This window comes from Mustela lutreola, chromosome 17 (genome assembly GCF_030435805.1).
Source record: "Mustela lutreola isolate mMusLut2 chromosome 17, mMusLut2.pri, whole genome shotgun sequence".
Classification (NCBI taxonomy): Eukaryota; Metazoa; Chordata; class Mammalia; order Carnivora; family Mustelidae; genus Mustela; species Mustela lutreola.
The window spans coordinates 1,192,377-1,209,613 of NC_081306.1; the positions used below are offsets into that span (position 1 = coordinate 1,192,377).

At 52.7% G+C, this 17,237-nt stretch overlaps 2 protein-coding genes across 2 annotated transcripts in view; one reads left to right on the plus strand and one right to left on the minus strand.

The window, feature by feature from the left end:
* Positions 1-103: 103 nt before the first annotated feature.
* KCTD13 (potassium channel tetramerization domain containing 13) lies at positions 104-14,162 on the minus strand. Its single transcript, XM_059155548.1, has 6 exons — positions 13,793-14,162; positions 12,219-12,388; positions 3,614-3,703; positions 3,479-3,531; positions 2,658-2,853; positions 104-905 (listed from the first exon to the last, which is right to left on the minus strand). The coding sequence occupies exons 1-6, from the start codon at positions 14,034-14,036 to the stop codon at positions 669-671; spliced, it is 990 nt and encodes a 329-aa protein (XP_059011531.1). The 5' UTR covers positions 14,037-14,162; the 3' UTR covers positions 104-668.
* Positions 14,163-14,310: 148 nt separating this feature from the next.
* TMEM219 (transmembrane protein 219) overlaps positions 14,311-17,237 on the plus strand; it is a 46,863-nt gene continuing 43,936 nt past the window's right edge. Inside the window, exons 1-2 of the mRNA XM_059155565.1 lie at positions 14,311-14,603; positions 15,980-16,151. Coding sequence (XP_059011548.1) covers positions 16,141-16,151 — 11 coding nt within the window. The 5' untranslated portion in view covers positions 14,311-14,603; positions 15,980-16,140. The remainder of the gene's footprint in view (positions 14,604-15,979; positions 16,152-17,237) is intronic.

Here is a 17,237-nt window from a genome sequence, read left to right on the forward strand (position 1 = left end):
GAGGCAGGGGCTCCTGTACTCTCCCATCTGGCCAGCCGAGTACCTCGTCAACACAAGCCATCTCCTGGGCCCTCTCCCCCAGAGCCAGCACCAGTCCCTCAACTCAGTTTTCTTCCAATAATTTAATAGAAAATTAAAATAAATAATATGAAATAGATTGAGAAGACGGCTGAGCTGGTGCAAGCCCAGGCCAGCCTAGTACAAAGTGAAAGGGGTGGGGGGCCCGGGTGGGGAAGGAGGAGGGAGCGAAGCTACCCTGCACGATGGTGGGAACGCGGCTCAGAACGCGCTGGGTGTCGGTAAGGGCTGGCTGGACAGTCTGGCGTGTACAGTGTGCTAAAAGAGAGAGACAGAGAAAGAGAAAAAGGGAATTCTAAACCATTCTAAAGCAGCTGGTGAGGGCAAACAGCAGGACAAGGGCGGGTGAGGGAAAAGTGCAGCCTTCGGAAAGGTTCTCGCGGACGGAGGGTCTGCGATGTACCGCGCTGTGAGCCGGGAGGTGGGGATGAATGCAAAAGGGCCGCAGTGAACTGTACCATGCAACAGAGGGACAGAAGAAGGACCCACGACTCGGCCAGCAGAGCCGGGGCAAAGGCTTGGGAAGGGGAGGGCAAGAGAGAGGAACTGTGTTCCAGCGGCAGGAGGAAGACAGAGAGCAAGGTCAAAGGTCAGTCCTTGAAGACAATCTGCTGGCCATGAGGACGCTCGTCGTGGGTGATGTGGCGCCGGACGTGGATCCGGCGGACACGGCGCTCCCGGCTGTCCTCATCCTCCCCTCGGCCTGCCCCACCGCCTCCAGCGGCACCGCCTGTGGCCTCCAGGAGGCCTGGGTCTGGGCCCCGGGGAGTCTCGTAGATCAGGATGTTCAGGGTTTCCTCAAAGATCCGGGCCTCCGGGAACTCCACCTGCAAAAGGCCAGCAATCCCCGCTCCTACCCGGGATGCAGTTACCCAGGCGGTCCCCGGCCCCCGGCACACCCCCAGCCTCTGCAGACCCAGGCTCTTTGGCCTGGACGCTCTGTCCTCTTGGCAAATTCTCTGCTCGGCAAAGTCGTACTTGCCCTTCAGGGTCCAGCTCTGGAGGCAGGCGGAGCTACCTCCTTGTTTTCTTCCCTTTGCGGCCAAGTCTCTCGGTACGTTCTTGCATTTGACAAATACCGAGGGACGGCCCCGTCCCAGGGGTCCTTCTAGGCACCGGGACTAGAGCAGTGAACTAAACAGAAGTCCCCGTGTGCGGGAAGTTTACATTCCAGGGGGAGGACCCAGACGTACGTGTGATCAAATATAAACCCTCAGATACTGATAGACGTTACAGGAAAAAACACAGCAAAAAGAGAGGGTGGGGAGGGTCATAGCCACGCGGTACAGCTTTAGAGCGGGCGTTCAGAGAAGGCCTCGTTGCAAGGGTGACATTCAACCAACAGTCAGAGGAGGGGGAAGGAGCCCGGAGGGTCAGGAGAGAAAGGGCCGTCTGGGGAAGAGGCACCAGCAAGGCTAGGAGCCTGGGGCAGGAGGGCACTTAGTCCGGGGCTCGAAGATTGGCAGGAGGGAGGCAGAGTGGAGAGAGAACAGAAAGGGGTGAAGCAAGGAGGTGTTAGGGACAGAGCGGGTGTCGTGCGGCCTGGAGGGATGAGCTACCACAGACAGAGTCACCAAGCTGCTTCTCACTACTGGGTTATCTTCCTGCCTTCCCACTCACAGTGGAAACTTCTTGGAAGCTGGGTCATTCATGCATGCATGCATTGGATCAATGCTTCCTCACTCCCACTGTCTGGGGCTAGAGAGATAGGAAGCAAAGCTAGAGCCCTACCCTCCAGGAGCTAACCCCGTGCGGCTGACGGGACACGCTCCTCCCGCCGGCTGCAGACAAAGAAGGAAGTATGACCAGCTTTGGGGCTGTGAGAGGTTGAAAGCTAATGAGCGAAGCCGTCCCAAAGAAAGCTGTGCTTGGCTTGTGTCTTAAAGATTGAGCAGGAGTTCCTTAGGCAGCCGGGGGTGAGGAAAAAGTCCCCGAGGAGGGACTAGTGTATGCTGGGTGGGGAAGTACGAAGTAGCACTGGGTGCTCAGAGACCTGTGTATCTGAGGCCCTTTCCTCGTATGAAGGCCAGAAGGGAGCAGGGGACACGACAGAGGCTGCCCCTTCCCTAGACCTTTCACTCGCCTGGATTCCAAGCCTGGTGCCATGCTCAGTGCAGAGGACGTTCGTTCTCAGAAACTATGTGCTGACTGCCACGTTCATGACTCAGGACTTACAAACTCAGTGTGTCCTAAGAGACCTGTGTTTTCTAAGGTCCTGAGGTTCTAAGAGCCTACTGTGGGCCGTGGACCCTGCTGAGAGTCTAACAGCTATGGTCCCTTCTAGATGGGAAAATGCACGCACCCCCCAAACCCGCATACTGCTTCAAGACGGCCTTGAGACCTAAATGGGCTAGGTAAGAATCCCACTCCAATCCAACACCCTCGTCTCATGGCAGAGAGACAGAGACCCGCAGGAGGAAGGTGGCTTGCCCCAGGTTAACGAGACCCCGGAACTGGGAACAGCAGCTCCTGATTCCCCGGACTTTCCGCCGCGTGCTCGGCGTGCTGCCCTCTGGCCAGGGTCCGGGAGCTGCCCACCACCACAGCCCTCCCCGACCAGGCCCTGAGCCCCTTCTGACCTTGGTCTGCTTCTTCTCCGTGGCATAGACAATGGAGGTGCAGCACACCTCGGCGATTTTGCGGCCCTGCCCGTAGAAGGACCAGCAGCAGATCTCGTCCCCCAGGACATCCTTGAGGAAAAGCAGCCGCCCGTGGAAGCGCAGGGCCAGTTTGTCAAACAGCTCAATGTTCTTAAGGAGGTTGTCGTCTGAAGTGCTAAGGACCAGGGGGCCAGGGGGCCTTATAGCACACTGGCCTCCTTCCCTGTGCTCCCGCAGCGTGGGGGCGCGCCTCGCCTGCACCCAGGTCTCCGCGCCCAGCGGGGCACTTCCTCTGCCCGCCAGTGGGCTCAGGGGGCCTCTGAGGAGCAGCAGCACCCGGGAGGGTCTACCCATGCCCGCAGGCTCCGGGCCCTGGAGGCTTCGCCTGACGCCTTAGTGGCGCCACTCCTTGTACCCGAGTGACAGCAGGCAAGTTCCTTCACCTCCTGGCGCCCCAGTTCCCCATCTGCTCCATGGAGAGAGTATGCCCTCACACGGCCGCGAGGATTATGGGAGTTAGCACGTGAAAAGCACCGTCCGTTGTGGAAAAGCCCCTGGCAATGCTAGCCACTCTCGCAACCCTCGCCGGAACCCGGTTTGCGGGTGAGCATACGGAGCCTCCGGGGGGGGCAAAGACCTGCCCAAGTACCCAGAGCTGGAATCTGCATCCTGGCGGGCATTCTGCCCCTCTGTATGGCGCACAGCCCCCACACCCCGAGGCGGCCCCCATAGGGGCGGTGCCTGAGCCCAGCACCCCCTTACCCCCAGCCCAGGGCACCCCTCAGCCCCGTGGCGGTCACCTGGTGTAGGAGTACTTGTTGTTACTGCGGTTGTGCAGGAGCTTCACCACGGGCTGTGTGGGCAGAAAGAAGGGTGGGGGTCAGGCTGCAGGGAGAGGCCCCCAGCCTCCACCCTACAGGGTTCAGGGGCCTCACCTTGGAGGTGCTGGCCAGGAGCTGCTGCTCCTCCCGGGGAGATGTCACCGTGGGGATGAGGCACAGCGGGGACAGGTTCTCCCTTTTTTGCTGGAGAAGAAGTGGAAGGTGGTTAACAGCACAACAAAAGGTCACTCGCTCCCCCACTTAAAAAGCCGTCCAAAGTGGCTTATTGCCTTCTGGGAAAAATCCAGACTCAGTGTTCCACAGGACTCTGCAGGATCCAACCTCTCTGCTCTCCCCTCCACCACTCTTCCCTGCTGGCGGGGTTCAGCCCCACCCACCGCCCGTTCCTTGCGCCCACCCAGCCCTTCGCAGTTCCCACTGCTCGGAATGGTCTACGCTGCTGTGTGCTTTGCTGGCCCCTTCATGCCATTCAGATAACTCAGAACAGAGCCCCTCAGAGGGTGCCGGCCCGTCACCTACAGCTCTCCGACTCCAACAACCTCTCCTACCTCCTTTACACATTAGCAGCTCATTCTTCACGGCCCTGAGCTCCTCACATGCTCTCATTTCGTTGTAGGTTCGCTTACGATCTGTTCTCACCGAGGCTGTGCCTCGCATACAGTGGGTGCTCAATCTCTGCTCAGTGAATGAACCTGGGTGGGTGGGGTGAGGTCTGAGGCAGAACCAGATACACCGGCTTCTTTCCTCTTTGCTTTGCTTTGCTTTTTTTTTTTTTTAAGATTTTGTTTATTTATTTGACAGACAGAGATCACAAGCAGACAGAGAGGCAGGCAGAGAGAGGGAGGAGGAAGCAGGCTCCCCGCTGAGCAGAGAGCCTGATGTGGGGCTCGATCCCAGGACCCTGAGATCATGACCTGAGCCGAAGGCAGCGGCTTAACCCACTGAGCCACCCGGGCGCCCTGTCTTTCAGAATCTTTATGCCCAAACCCCTTTCACCTTCTCAATCAGATCTTTTTCTCAACAGAAATTCCAGATTTTTTTTTTTTTAAGAACCTTATGAGACCTTTTCTAACATTGGGGACACCTGGGTGGCTTAGTTGGTTAAGCTTCTGCCTTTGACTCAGGTCATGATCCTGGATCCTGGAATCGAGTCCTGCATGGGGCTCCCTGCTCAGCGGGGAGTCTGCTTCAACCTCTGCCTGCAACTACCCCTGCTTGTGTGCTCACTCGCTCTCTGACAAATAAATAAATAAAACCTTTAAAAAAGACCTTTCTAACATTAATATGGAAGAATAAAAGTCTATTATTACTTAAGTCGATTTTTACAAAGAGCCAAGAGGAAGGACTGATATTCAGATATCCTATAAAGCCATACTAATGAAAGCTGTGGTTTTGGTTTGCGGGAACAAACACAAAGCCAATGGAACACAACAGAGTTTGGAAATGGGGTGACGTATATATATGATAACTGGTACTTATAAAGGGGACACCACATACCTGTGGGGCAAGTACAGAGTGCATATTCGTTATTGCTGTGTAATACGCCATCCCCAAGCTTAGCAGCTTAAAGCAACAATAAATATTTATTATCTTGGTTTCTGTGGGTTAGGAATTCAGGAGTGGTTTAGCTGGGTCGTTCTGGCATAGGGGTCTGTCTTAAGGTTGTAGCCAAGTCAGCCAGTGCTGCAGGAATCTGAAGGCATGCCTGGGTCCAGAGGATGTGTGTCTGAGAAAGCTCATTCACATGGCTGGCCAGTTCATGCCAGTTATCTGCAGGAACCATCGGATCCCTGTCATCTGGACCTCTCCACAGGGTCGCTCGGGTGTTCTGCCAACGTGGCAGCTGGCTGCTCTGGAGCAAATAATCTGGGAGAGTAAGGTTGAGGCTTCAGTGTCTTTTAGGACCTGGTTTGTCAGCCCTATTCCGCGTGAAAGGGAAGTACACGAAAGAATGAGTACTAGGGAGTGAGAATCATTGGGACTGCCTCTGGAGGCTGGCTCCACGGGCCACCTTCTGGCCCCTTTGATTCAAATCCTTCCCATTGAAAAGCACGCTCACCCCCTCCCCAAAACCCCAAAGTCTCATCCCTTTAGAGCATCAGCTTGAAGTACAGAATCCCATCACCTAAGTCAGTCTAGGGGCAGCGATGAGGCTCCTTGGGTGTAGTCCCTTAGTTATAACTCCTTAAGTACATTTCTTCTTGATCTGATGACCTGTGAACTGAAGAGACATAGCTCTCCCGTATACCTAATGTGCAGTGGTGGAACAGGCATGAGGACAACCAGTAGGGGACTCTCCGGTAGGTAGCATACAAAAGTCTCTGCTTCAAAGAAATTCTGCAATCCAGTCGGACAAACATTGGGAGTTCTCTAATGCCTACTCTTGCCAGAAATGATTCTTTATAGCTCGTGGCTCTGCCCTGAGTCAGCCTTCATTTTCCGTGAAAGACAGTCCGTGCTTGTAGCTACGTGGTTTCCTGCCTGTAGAGCTTCAGGGGCCCAAAGGCCTCTTGTCTTGCATTGTTTCTGTCACTTTTGGTCCAAGCTGGCAGGGTCTCTGCCAATGCAATTCTTGTAAAAACTTACTGGATAGATATTCATGAAGCGAGTCTTGGGGTTCAGTTCATTGGAAAGATGTCACACCCACAAATCTCTGTGAGATATGCTCCCCTCTACTTTGGGCATGTGCTGAGACAACTGAGGGGTACCACTGTTGTCCGATCAACGGGGCTCCGCGGCATCTTCTGGGATATTTCTGAAGTCTTAACAAAGGCTTTTATAATTACATCCTCAACTTCATCTTCAGACCGTTTTATTGAGAATGCCCTGTGTTTGATCTTTGCTAGGAAGACTTTTGGGAATTTTAACATTGTGTGTTATCTGGAAAGGTTGGGACTTTTCAAACCCAGTAATTCCGGCCTCCTTGCTCAATTGTTTTCCCTCTTTCTTATCCTCTCCTTTTCTGTTTTATTATCAACAACAAGAAACCCAGTGGCCCCTTCAACATTCTTTCTGGAACCTTCTTTAGCAACATTACCCAGCTCATTAGGTACATTTTCTACTTTCTAGATTACTGCGGGAGACAGTGTTACCAAAATCCTGCCTCTGCATGACAAGGGTTCCCTTTGTACCAGTTTCTAGTAATATCTTCCCTGCTGCAGCCTCCTCTGAGGCCATCAGGCTTCCGTGAACAGACCCTCTGAAGCTCTTCGTGCTTTCATTAACATTCTCCCTGAAGTCCTGCCAAGGGGTGCGCACGTCCCGGTTCTACAGCCACTCCTACGATTTAGGTTTTTGTTACCAGAGAACCCCACCCAGATACCAAATCTGTTATCCATTGCTGGGTAACAAATTACTACAAATTTAGCAGCTTAAAACAATAAACATTTATTATCACACAGTTTCTGTGAGCTGGGAACTTGAGACTGGTTAGTTGGGTGGTCTGGACCAGGTTGGGAGTCCAGATGTTGGCCTGGCTGTAGTTATATGAAGACTTGACAGGGTCTAGAGAATCTGCTTGAGATAGTTCACCCATTTGACTGGGGGTCTGCTGGCTATGGACAGGGGCCTTCCGTTCCTCAACAAGTAAACTCTCCCCTGTGCTGACCGGGTGTCTATATGTGGCAGCTGGTTTCCCCCAGAATGAGTGATCCAAGACAGAGGCAAAAATTGCAATGGTTTTTATGACCTAGCTTTAGAAGTCACACACTATCACTTCTGCAACATCCTACTGGTTACATAGGTCAGCTCTATTCAGTGTAGGAGGTGACCACACGAGAGCCTGAATGAGGAGGAAGCGAGAATTGCTGGTGGCTATCTTGGACACTGGCTACCACAGAAAGTTTAGTAGATGGCACTGGAAAAACTAGCTCACTCTCTGGAGGACGAAAAATTGTTAAATCCCTTCATAGTCTACATTTATAACAGTGAATTACATTTAGATTAAAAGACCCATATATGAAAGATGATAAAGCTAATAAAAGATGTAGACAGAATGGAAGGAAACCTTCAATAAGACCCTACAAGGATATACCATTAAGCAAAAAAAAAAAAAAAAAAAAAAAAAGGAATTTGACATTAAAATAAAGATTTTCTCCAATTGACAATGGAAACTGTAACTTTACAAATAATCCCAGGTGGGGTGCCTGGGGGGCTCAGCTGTTAAGCATCTGCCTTCAGCTCAGGTCAAGATCCCAGGGACCTGGGATTGAGCCCCATGTTGGGCTCCCTGCTTGGCAGGAGCCTGTTTTCCCTCTCCCACTCCCCCTTCTTATGTTCCTGCTCTCGTGCGTGCTCTCTGTCAAATAAATAAATAAAATCTTTGAAAAAACAAATAATCCCAGATAATAACTCTGAAGGAATGACGGAATTATAATTACAACCCTACTGAAATTATTGATTCAGGTTAAGGATTCTCACTTGGTGTGTGGTTGATAGGTAAATGCCATTCACATAGTGCCTGAACAATATCACACAGGTTACATTACAGTTGGTAACAAGGAAGTCGGACTATAACGGAGGGATCCAGTCATCACCACCTGAATCTAGGGGCCAAATGTGAGCATCACTAATATTACTAATATTAACATTATGGATCTCTCAGTACAACATAAAAGGAAATATATAAAATTACCTAAAAAGGGGGCACCTGGGTGGCTCAGTGGGTTAAAGCCTCTGCCTTCGGCTCAGGTCATGATCCTAGGGTCCTGGGATGGAGGCCCGCATCAGGCTCTCTGCTCAGCAGGGAGCCTGCTTCCATCTCTCTGCCTGCCTCTCTGCCTGCTTGTGATCTCTCTCTGTCATATAAATAAATAAAATCTTTAAAAAAATAATAAAATTACCTAAAATGTATTCTAATCAAAATGTTTAGGGGCGCCTGGGTGGTTCAGTGGGTTAAGCCTCTGCCTTCGGCTCAGGTCGTGATCTCAGGGTCCTGGGATAGAGCCCCACATTGGGCTCTCTGCTCAGTGGGGAGCCTGCTTCCCCGTCTCTCTATCTCTGCCTGCCTCTCTGCCTACTTGTGATTTCTGGTCTGTCAAATAAATAAATAAAATATTAAAAAAAAAAAAGTTTAATACCGAGACTTTAAGTCTACTGTTGGGGTGCCTGGCTGGCTCAGTTGGAAGAGCATGTGACTCTTGATCTCAGGGTCCTGAGTTCAAGCTCCATGTTGGGTCCAGAGATTACTATAAAACTCAACTTAAAAAATAAATAAATCTACTGTCTATAGTTTACAGAAAACTCAGAGCAAGGTCTAGTCCCAAACCAAATGATACCACAGTGAAAGAATGAGGCAAATTTGGAAAGTGGGTCATCTTGCAGGACAACTGTGGACTCTTTTAACAAGTCACCATGATTAAACAAGGGATGGTTCGGGGTTGGAAGAGACCTGAAGAACATAATAACCAGATGTAATGCAGGGTTCTAGACTGGGTCCTGGTTTAGATGAATCAGGCAAAAAAGATATTTCTGGAACAAATAGAGAGATTTGTGTATACGCTGGATTTTAGATAAGAAGAAATTTTATTGACATGGAAAGATGGCAATTATTAACAAACAAAAAAAAAAGCAAACTACAAAACAGCACATATAGCATGAGCATATATATTTTAGCAAACACACACACACACACACACACACACCTGAAAGGATATTTGGAGCTTTTATTTTTTTGATTATCTGTGTTTTCTAAATTTCTACAATACATATATATAGGTAGATAGATAGATAGATATAAATACAGATATACTGCCTTAAAAATAATAAATGGTTATAATAAAAACAAGGATTTCTATTCAACAAAAGATGCCACAGGTAGGTGACATTTTAAGAGAAAATATTGGCGACAACTAAATTTGACTAGAAATTATCTGAAACAGACTGTCTCAACTAGGATTCCTCAGCTGAATCTCAAAATCCAGTAAATAAATAATCTGAGTACCTGTTTTCTCAACTCTTCCGAGGATGACAGGAAATTAGTACCATTCTTAGAGGCATACGAGGAAAGTAAATTTATTATGTACAATACATGTCTTAGGGCTTAATTCTCCCTAGGAACTAAACTAAAATAGGCAAGGATCTTCTGCAAAGCAACAGGAGAAAGATAGGAAACTCAGTAGAAAATCTGCTCACGAATATGAATAGGCAATTCATGGAAGGGGAAACCACACACACACACACACACACACAAAAAACCGAGCAAGCATATGAAAAGCTGCTCAATCTCATTAGTAGGCATGCAAATTAAAATGAGCTCACTCTGTACCAATCAGCTTGGCAAAATGAGAACACTGGCTGATGCCATGTGTTGCTGAGAATATGCAGCAACGGGACCCCTGATGGCGCGCTGACCGGGAGCGCTGACCGGGAGTGCAGACCGGGAGTACGAGCGCTCCGGTCATTCAGGGGAGTAATCTGATGATCTCCATGCGATTCCCCTGCCTGTGTTCTGTGACCCTGCAGTTCCACTCCCAGCTACAAACCTGAGAAACCCCGGCCCAGGACCCACAAGGGCATGTGTAGAAGGATGCTCGTGGTGGCAGGTGGCACCGTCTGCAGGGGAAGGAAGGTGGAGGCCATCTAGGTCTCTAGCCTCAGGGGAACGTATAAATAAAATACAGTGAATACACGCCATAGATTCTTGTGCAGCGGTTAGAAGCAAAGAACTGAACGTACAAACAGTGGCATGAAGATATCTCGAAAGAGCTGTTGAATTAAGAAACAGAACACACAATCCATAGCTCAATGCCATTTATAGAAATTGAAAACGAATACATATACAAAACGAGGTTCATGGCTTTCCAAGGGTACAAACATAATCCAAGTACATGTAGCAAAACATGAGAATTGGAGGGGCAGCTACGGGTAAAAGGGAAGCGGGCAAAGGGCTGGGAGGAAAGGGGAAAAAGGGAACGAGAGCAGACTCGTAGAGACCAACGATGATTAAGTACCACACTCTGAGGATGAACTTAATTCTGTATACCTGAATCTTAAAAGCAAAAACCAAAACCTCCAAACGACAAGCCAGCTCTGAGTGGGGCGATGATGGGAACGGTGTCAGGAAACCTGGACCGGAGGCAGCTGGAGCAGAGGGAGAAGCACTGAACTCGGGAGTCAGAAAACCAGGGGCTGGCTCTGAGCTTTGCGGCTTACTGGCTGGCTCTTTGACCGTGGATACATCCCCAACCTCCCACCGCCTACGTATCAAACAGGGGTACAAGATGTACACCCAAGCAGATAGCAGAATCACTCCCAACACACAGCAGATACCGCAGATAAATGACAACTACAGAGCAGGAACCCACTCTGAAGATCACCGAGTTCCACGGTTTTCCAACTGCAAGTGGTGACCCATTCATGACTTCTGAAATAAGTTTAGTGGGCCCCAAAGAGCATTCAAAAGAAAGAAAACAGGGACGCCTGGGTGGCTCAGTTGGTTAAGCGGCTGCCTTCGGCTCAGGTCATGGTCCCAGCGTCCTGGGATCGAGTCCCACATCAGGCTCCTTGATCAGCAGGGAGCCTGCTTCTCCCTCTGCCTCTGCCTGCCATTCTGTCTGCATGTGCTCGCTCTCTCCCCCTCTCTCTCTGATAAAGAAATAAAATCTTTAAAAAAAAAAGTTTAATATCGAGACTTTAAGTCTACTGTTGGGGTGCCTGGCTGGCTCAGTTGGAAGAGCATGTGACTCTTGACCTCAGGGTCCTGAGTTAACTTAAGTTATACACATGTGAGTATAAAATGCATTTTTTTTCCTATGGGACGCAGTTTGAAAAACATGGATACTGCCAAAGGAACGCTGTACTTCTGAATTTCATGAACCAGTAAGTATTCACCAAGCCGACAGAAAGTTGTTCATAGTTGCCACTTTTTAATATATAAAGGACATCAAAAAAGAAACTCTCATCTCCTATTAATATTGTATCATAAAGGACATTCTTAACACTGTAAAAACAGAATAAAAGGCTTTATGTAAAATTCATTACACTGTACCTATTTCTCGTTTCCCTATCTTTTGCAACAGGAGGAAAGAATGCCAGAAGTAGGAACTGACTCAATCAAGGTCATTCAGCTGTGGTAGAGGTGATGCTTAGCCGATGGGTCCTGGCTATGCCTTCTAAGCTCTTCTCCTCAGAACCCTAAGAGATCCACAGAAGAGAAGCCCAGCAGCTGGGGCTGTGGAACCCCCAACCTGTTTTATTGGGAGCAGCTCTGCTTCTAAGATTTCATTGCTAAAAGAAAAAGTTAAAAACACAAAAACAAAGCCTGGCTGGGGGTAGAATGCTGTCTCCCAGGATAAGACCAAAACAGCGAGGTCATTATATTCTAATTTAAATTTAGATTATTTTTTTTCCTAGGTAGTTATTTAAGATTTCTGAGCAAGGGGGAGAAGAGATTGCCATTGTGTTTAAGGATCATCACTCGGGTGGTAGTGTGAATGCCAGACTAGCCGGGGAGGAAGAGCAAGGAGAGAGCAGGCATTTAACTACTACAACCGTCCTAGCATGAGGTGGTGAGGGAGGTCCGTCTCGAAGCAGCAGGGACACACAGGAAAGCAGCCCCCAGTTTTCTGTGATCATGGCCAGTCACAGCCAGGTCACAGGCAGCCTCTCCAGACACAACCCCCTATGCAGTATGTCCCAGTATCTAAGTGCTCGGGCAGCTCTCCGGAGACGCGGGCATCAGGGATCCAGGGCCCCTCACCTGCAATGCTAGCTGGCAGTCCTCAATCAGGCCCTGTACCAGGTAGTAGCGTGCTTCGCCTAGTAGCTCCCCCAGTTCTCTGGTACTCTCAGGCAGCGGCACGGACCCATCCCGCAGGTAGTTGAGGATTGTACCAAAGTGGCGGCCGCTCCGGTCAATCAGCACCCAACCTGGTGGAATGGAGAGAGGCAGGAGGAAGGACGGCTTTGCGGGGGGGCTTTGGAGCTACTAAATTCTTATGAAAAACGGACCCCAAAGCTACGAGTCTGAATACTGATCTGTCTCCAACCTCTGCCATGTCCAAGAAAATCGCTCTGGAACATCTCCAGCGAGTTCTCCCGCGGACCCTTTTTAACCATTCGTAGAGAATGTGATCCCTTCCAACGCTCTTCTACATCAGAAAGAAGCTCCCACCCCGAGAAAATGATTACAGATGACCTTGTCAACAAACGGGGACCTTCAGTGTGAATCCGGACCGTCCTACTGAACTAAACTACCCACCCCGCCTTCGGGGTCACTACCATTTTCACCTCTGTACAATTCACAGAACTTCTCATTACCTGCAAGTACGTGTACTTTTTGTGTGTGTATTTGGTTCTTTAAATCTTTTTTTTTAGATTTTGTTTATTTATTTATTTGACAGACAGAGATCACAGGTAGACAGAGAGGTAGGCAGAGAGAGAGGAGGAAGCAGGGTCCCCGCCGAGCAGAGAGCCCGACGCGGGGCTCGATCCCAGGACTCTGGGATCACGACCGGAGCCGAAGGCAGAGGCTTGACCCCCTGCGCCACCCAGGCGCCCCGTGTATTTGGTTCTTATTTTCCATCCGCCCCGCACCAAAGTCAAGTCCGTAAGACTCCCCGTGTCTGATTCCTTTACCAAAGCGGCTCTGGCGCTCTGTCCCGCGCGGGCCGCACGCATCGAGGACTTCCCGAAGCTCAGCTCTTCGGAGACGGAACCCCCTCCCGAAGAGCCTGGACTTTCCCGCTCGGCCAGCACCTGTCGCCCGCCCCCGTCACGCACATCCTGCAGCTCTGCTGCGCGCGCGGGTCCCATCGCCGACGGCCCCCCTCCCCGAGGGGAAGGTCCCCGGCCAACGAGAAGTGTCCCTCCTCTCCGGTGTCCGCGGCGACCCCCCCCAGCCTTCTCTGCGCTCACAGGTGGACGCCTGAGGCGGGCGGGAGAGGACCCCGGAGCCAGACAGCGGCTCCCGGCGCGCGGTGCCGAGGCCCAGGGCCTGACCTAAGGCTGGCAGCTGGAAGGCGCGGGAGGGCCGCCTGGCCGGGCGCCGCGGACGTCGGTCGGGGCTGGTTCCCGAGCCCGCGGAGCTGCGGAAGAGGCCGGGACAACGCGAGGGGCCGGAAGCGAAGCCGAAGCGCCCCGTGCACTTCTCAGCACAGCGTCCGGGGCGGCACGCCGCGGGGCTGTGAGGACAGGGGGCCGCGGAGCCGGGCCGGGGGCGCCGGGGGCACGACGCGGGGAAAGGCGTCCACCGCACGGTAGAGACACGAGGGCCCGGCGGGGCGGGGCGAGGCCAGGCCGGCGGGACCCCCCAGGCCAGGCGGCGCGGCGTACCTCCCGCGTCCGTGAGCACCTCGGCGCGGCCGCTGAACATGGCCTTGAGCACGGTGTCCTGCCCCGTGAGCGTGCGCAGCGTGGTGTAGTGCAGCGAGCCGCCCACGTTCAGCTTCACGTACTTGCTGTTCGGGCTCAGGGGCTTCGGGCCGTAAGCGGCGGGGCCCGGCGCCAGACCCGCGGGCTTAGGGGCTTCCAGGGACGGGGCGTCGGCCCCCGCCGGGCTCGAGGCCTCGGCCGACATGCCAGGGAGCGGCGGCGGCCGGCGGCCCCAAGCTCTCTCCGCGTCCTCCAGCGGCTCCCAGAGGCCCCGAGAGCCGAGCCGTCGAGCCGCACCGCCGGGCCCGCCCGCCGCCCGCCGCCCGCCGCCCGCCGCCCGCCGCCGCTACCCCGCCGCGCCCGCTCTGCGCCCCATCGCGCCGGCGCCGCCCGGAAGCCCGGGCCGAGCAGCTGCGCAGGCGCGCCGAGGACCCGCCCCGCCCCCGCGCGCCGGCGGTGCGGAGCATGCGCGGTGGCCTGGGGCCGCGCTGAGAGGCCGCGCGCGGTCTTTGGCCGGGTGGGGTGGCCGCGGGGTGCGCTCCTCCGGCGACTCCCGGGCCCTGCTTGGTGGACGCGCCCCGCCACGGCCTGCGTGGAAAGCGAGGTCTCCGCCGGGCGGTTGGTTGGGTCTTTGCTCTCAGGGGGCTTCGCGGGTGTGCAGGCCGAGGTTTCCCGCCTCCCATCCGTGCGCTTTGGACAGGCCGAGGAGAGCTTGGCTCGGAGCGCCAGGGACAGTGTGTAAGAGTCCGAAGTGAGGGGCCTCCTAGAGGAGGTGACCGCAGGGCGAGGGCACGCGGGCGTGAGTCGGGGAGGTGGTCAGGGAGGGCGTCCCGGAGGAGGCGCTGCAGAGCCGAAGCTGAGAAGCCGGGGCCGCAGGGGGGCGGGGAGGGGCTCCCGGCCGAGCGGAGGGCGCGCACCCAGAGCCCCGGCGGCGACCCGCCCGCTGGTCCCGGGGAGCGGAACGAAGGGCACGCGTGGCTGCCGCGTGCCGAGCACAGGTCCTAGAGTCCCAGTTCAGATGGCGAGACCCCCAGTCCGGGGTGGGGGGGCGGGGCGGGGCGGGGTGGGGTGGGAGCACGTTATTGAGCGGAACGCGTGCGGGGAAGTGTTTCATCCGACTGGGGCTGCAGAAATGCAACGGGATCTCCGTGCCTACTGCGGGGTTTGCTGGGAGGACGTGGTTTTAAAAAGACTTGGTTTGTGTATTTATCGGACAGAGACCGCAAGTAGGCGGAGAGGGAGACAGGCAGACGGGGAGAAGCAGGCTCCCTGGGAGGGGCTCGATCCCAGGACCTGAGCTCCTGACCTGAGCCCAAGGCAGACGCTTTAACCCCCGGGGCCACCCAGGCGCCCCGCGGGGAGGAAAAGTTGAGCGGTAATTTCCAACCTGCCCCCAGCTCACCGGGTGATCCTCGGCAATTCACCGTTCCCTGGGCTGGGTTTGTGTTTTGCTTAGTGAGGGGCACAGATTTCAATGCCAGGGGGTTAGTTGGGAGAGCAAGTGAGTGGGGTGGGGCGTCGTGAGATCTTGGGGAGTAACGGGGCCTGCGGTGACCCAGAGAGCTCGTGTTTCTCCAAAAGGGGTTCCCAAGTCTGATTTTCCGAGTGTAACTGGTTGAAAAGAGAAAAGCACGCCGTGGCTGCTGGGAGCGCGTTGGCACTCGCTCTGGAAGCGCTGCTGACGCTAGGGGCCGGCCTGGCATGATCAGCCAGGCTGTGGTGTTCTCCTGCTGAGCACCAGCAAGTTCACAGAGCACCAGCCCCAGACGAAGGCGCTCTCTGATGGGTGCAGAGAAAGACCATTTCATAATCATGTCTGAACACAAAAACAAGAACATCGCCCAAACCACAAAAATGACCAAACGTAACCTCTACCCGCCTCCCAGTTTGAGTAACTGCTGCTTCTTTACGCAAGAGCAGCTTCAATCCCTGGTCGATTCCTCCTAATGCCTAGATTTAAATTATTAAGATAACTAAAAAGAATTATCCCCACTTCCTACCAATATCCAACCCGGAGCAAATCTCCCTTCTCAAGCCCTCCTAGAAAATCATCTAACCCGAGTGCAAATCCTCTGGTAAGGCCACATTCTTGCTGAGATGTCCGCGATGGGTTCCCAATGCTGTGCTATTTCCCTTGTCCAACTGCAGGTGGGCTCCCACTGATCCTTGGCTGGACGGCCAGAAATGGAGAATCCACAGAGATTCAGCTGAAGCCCTCACTGCTTTGGACCGGGACCCTCAACTCTAGTAATAATGTGCACGTCTGAGACCTTTTGTGTGTCTGCCTGTTTTGTGTTGCCATCCTGCCCATGGCTGGGAGGTAAGTTCTCACTATATGTGAGCTCTGATATTTTTTTTTTTAAGATTTTATTTATTTATTTGACAGACAGAGATCACAAGTAGGCAGAGAGGCAGGCAGAGAGAGAGGAGGAAGCAGGCTCCCTGCTGAGCAGAGAGCCCGATGCGGGGCTCGATCCCAGGACCCTGGGATCATGACCTTAGCTGAAGGCAGAGGCTTTAACCCACTGAGCCACCCAGGCGCCCCGAGCTCTGAGCTCTGATATTTTGTTAAGACCCTTCGGTGTTGGGATTATTTTGTTTTCCTTACAATAAGGTCCCCTTTGGTTTTATGGTTTTCCAATTAGATTTTTTTATTTTTCCTTAGTAAAATTGCTTTCTGGCTTTTTACACCTGCTCCTCTGATCTGTCCTCTTGTTCAGTGCTTTGTTTTGTTTGTTTTTTTTTTTTTTTTTTAAAGATTTAATTTATTTATTTGTCAGAGAGAGAGCGAGCACAGGCAGACAGAGTGGAAGGCAGAGTCAGAGGGAGAGGGAGAAGCAGGCTCCCTGCGGAGCAAGGAGCCCGATGTGGGACTCGATCCAGGACGCTGGGATCATGACCTGAGCGGCAGGCAGCTGCTTAACCAACTGAGCCACCCAGGCATCCCTTGTTCAGTGCTTTGAATGCCATTTGTCTGTAAGAGGACGCATTTCTAGGGAAAGGACAGGTGTGCAGCCCTGCGTGTCTGAGGGTATCACAAATCTGTTACTGCTCAGACTCTAGTGATGTCCCTCTAAGAAGCTGGAGATGGCAACCACTTAGGGGTCGTATAACCAGTTAGCATGCTTGAGTGTCCTTTGTTACCAGGATAAACCAGAAAAGCACCCTATCAACCAGGGTCCAATAAGTCTGTACTACAACCAGCCTTAGAGGCTATGGGATTTAAAAGGTATCCGCAGACCAGTGTCTTTTGGATAAACTTTGCCTCAGATTGCTATTTTATTTATTTATTTATGATTTTATTTATTTGAGAGAGAAATAGCAGAGAGCACACACTGAGGTGGGGGGGAAGGGGAGAGGAAGAAGTTAGAAGCAGATTCCCTGCTGAGGCTTGATTCTAGGACCC

Bases quoted from the DNA above. Each gene is read 5' to 3' on its own strand.
- KCTD13 (XM_059155548.1), bottom strand. From the start codon at position 14,036: ATGTCGGCCGAGGCCTCGAGCCCGGCGGGGGCCGACGCCCCGTCCCTG. The intron at 12,389-13,792 runs GTACGCCGCGCC...CCATTCCACCAG, and splicing joins GGTGCTCACGGACGCGGGAG to GTTGGGTGCTGATTGACCGG. The intron at 906-2,657 runs GTCAGAAGGGGC...GGCCTTTTGCAG, and splicing joins CGGAGAAGAAGCAGACCAAG to GTGGAGTTCCCGGAGGCCCG.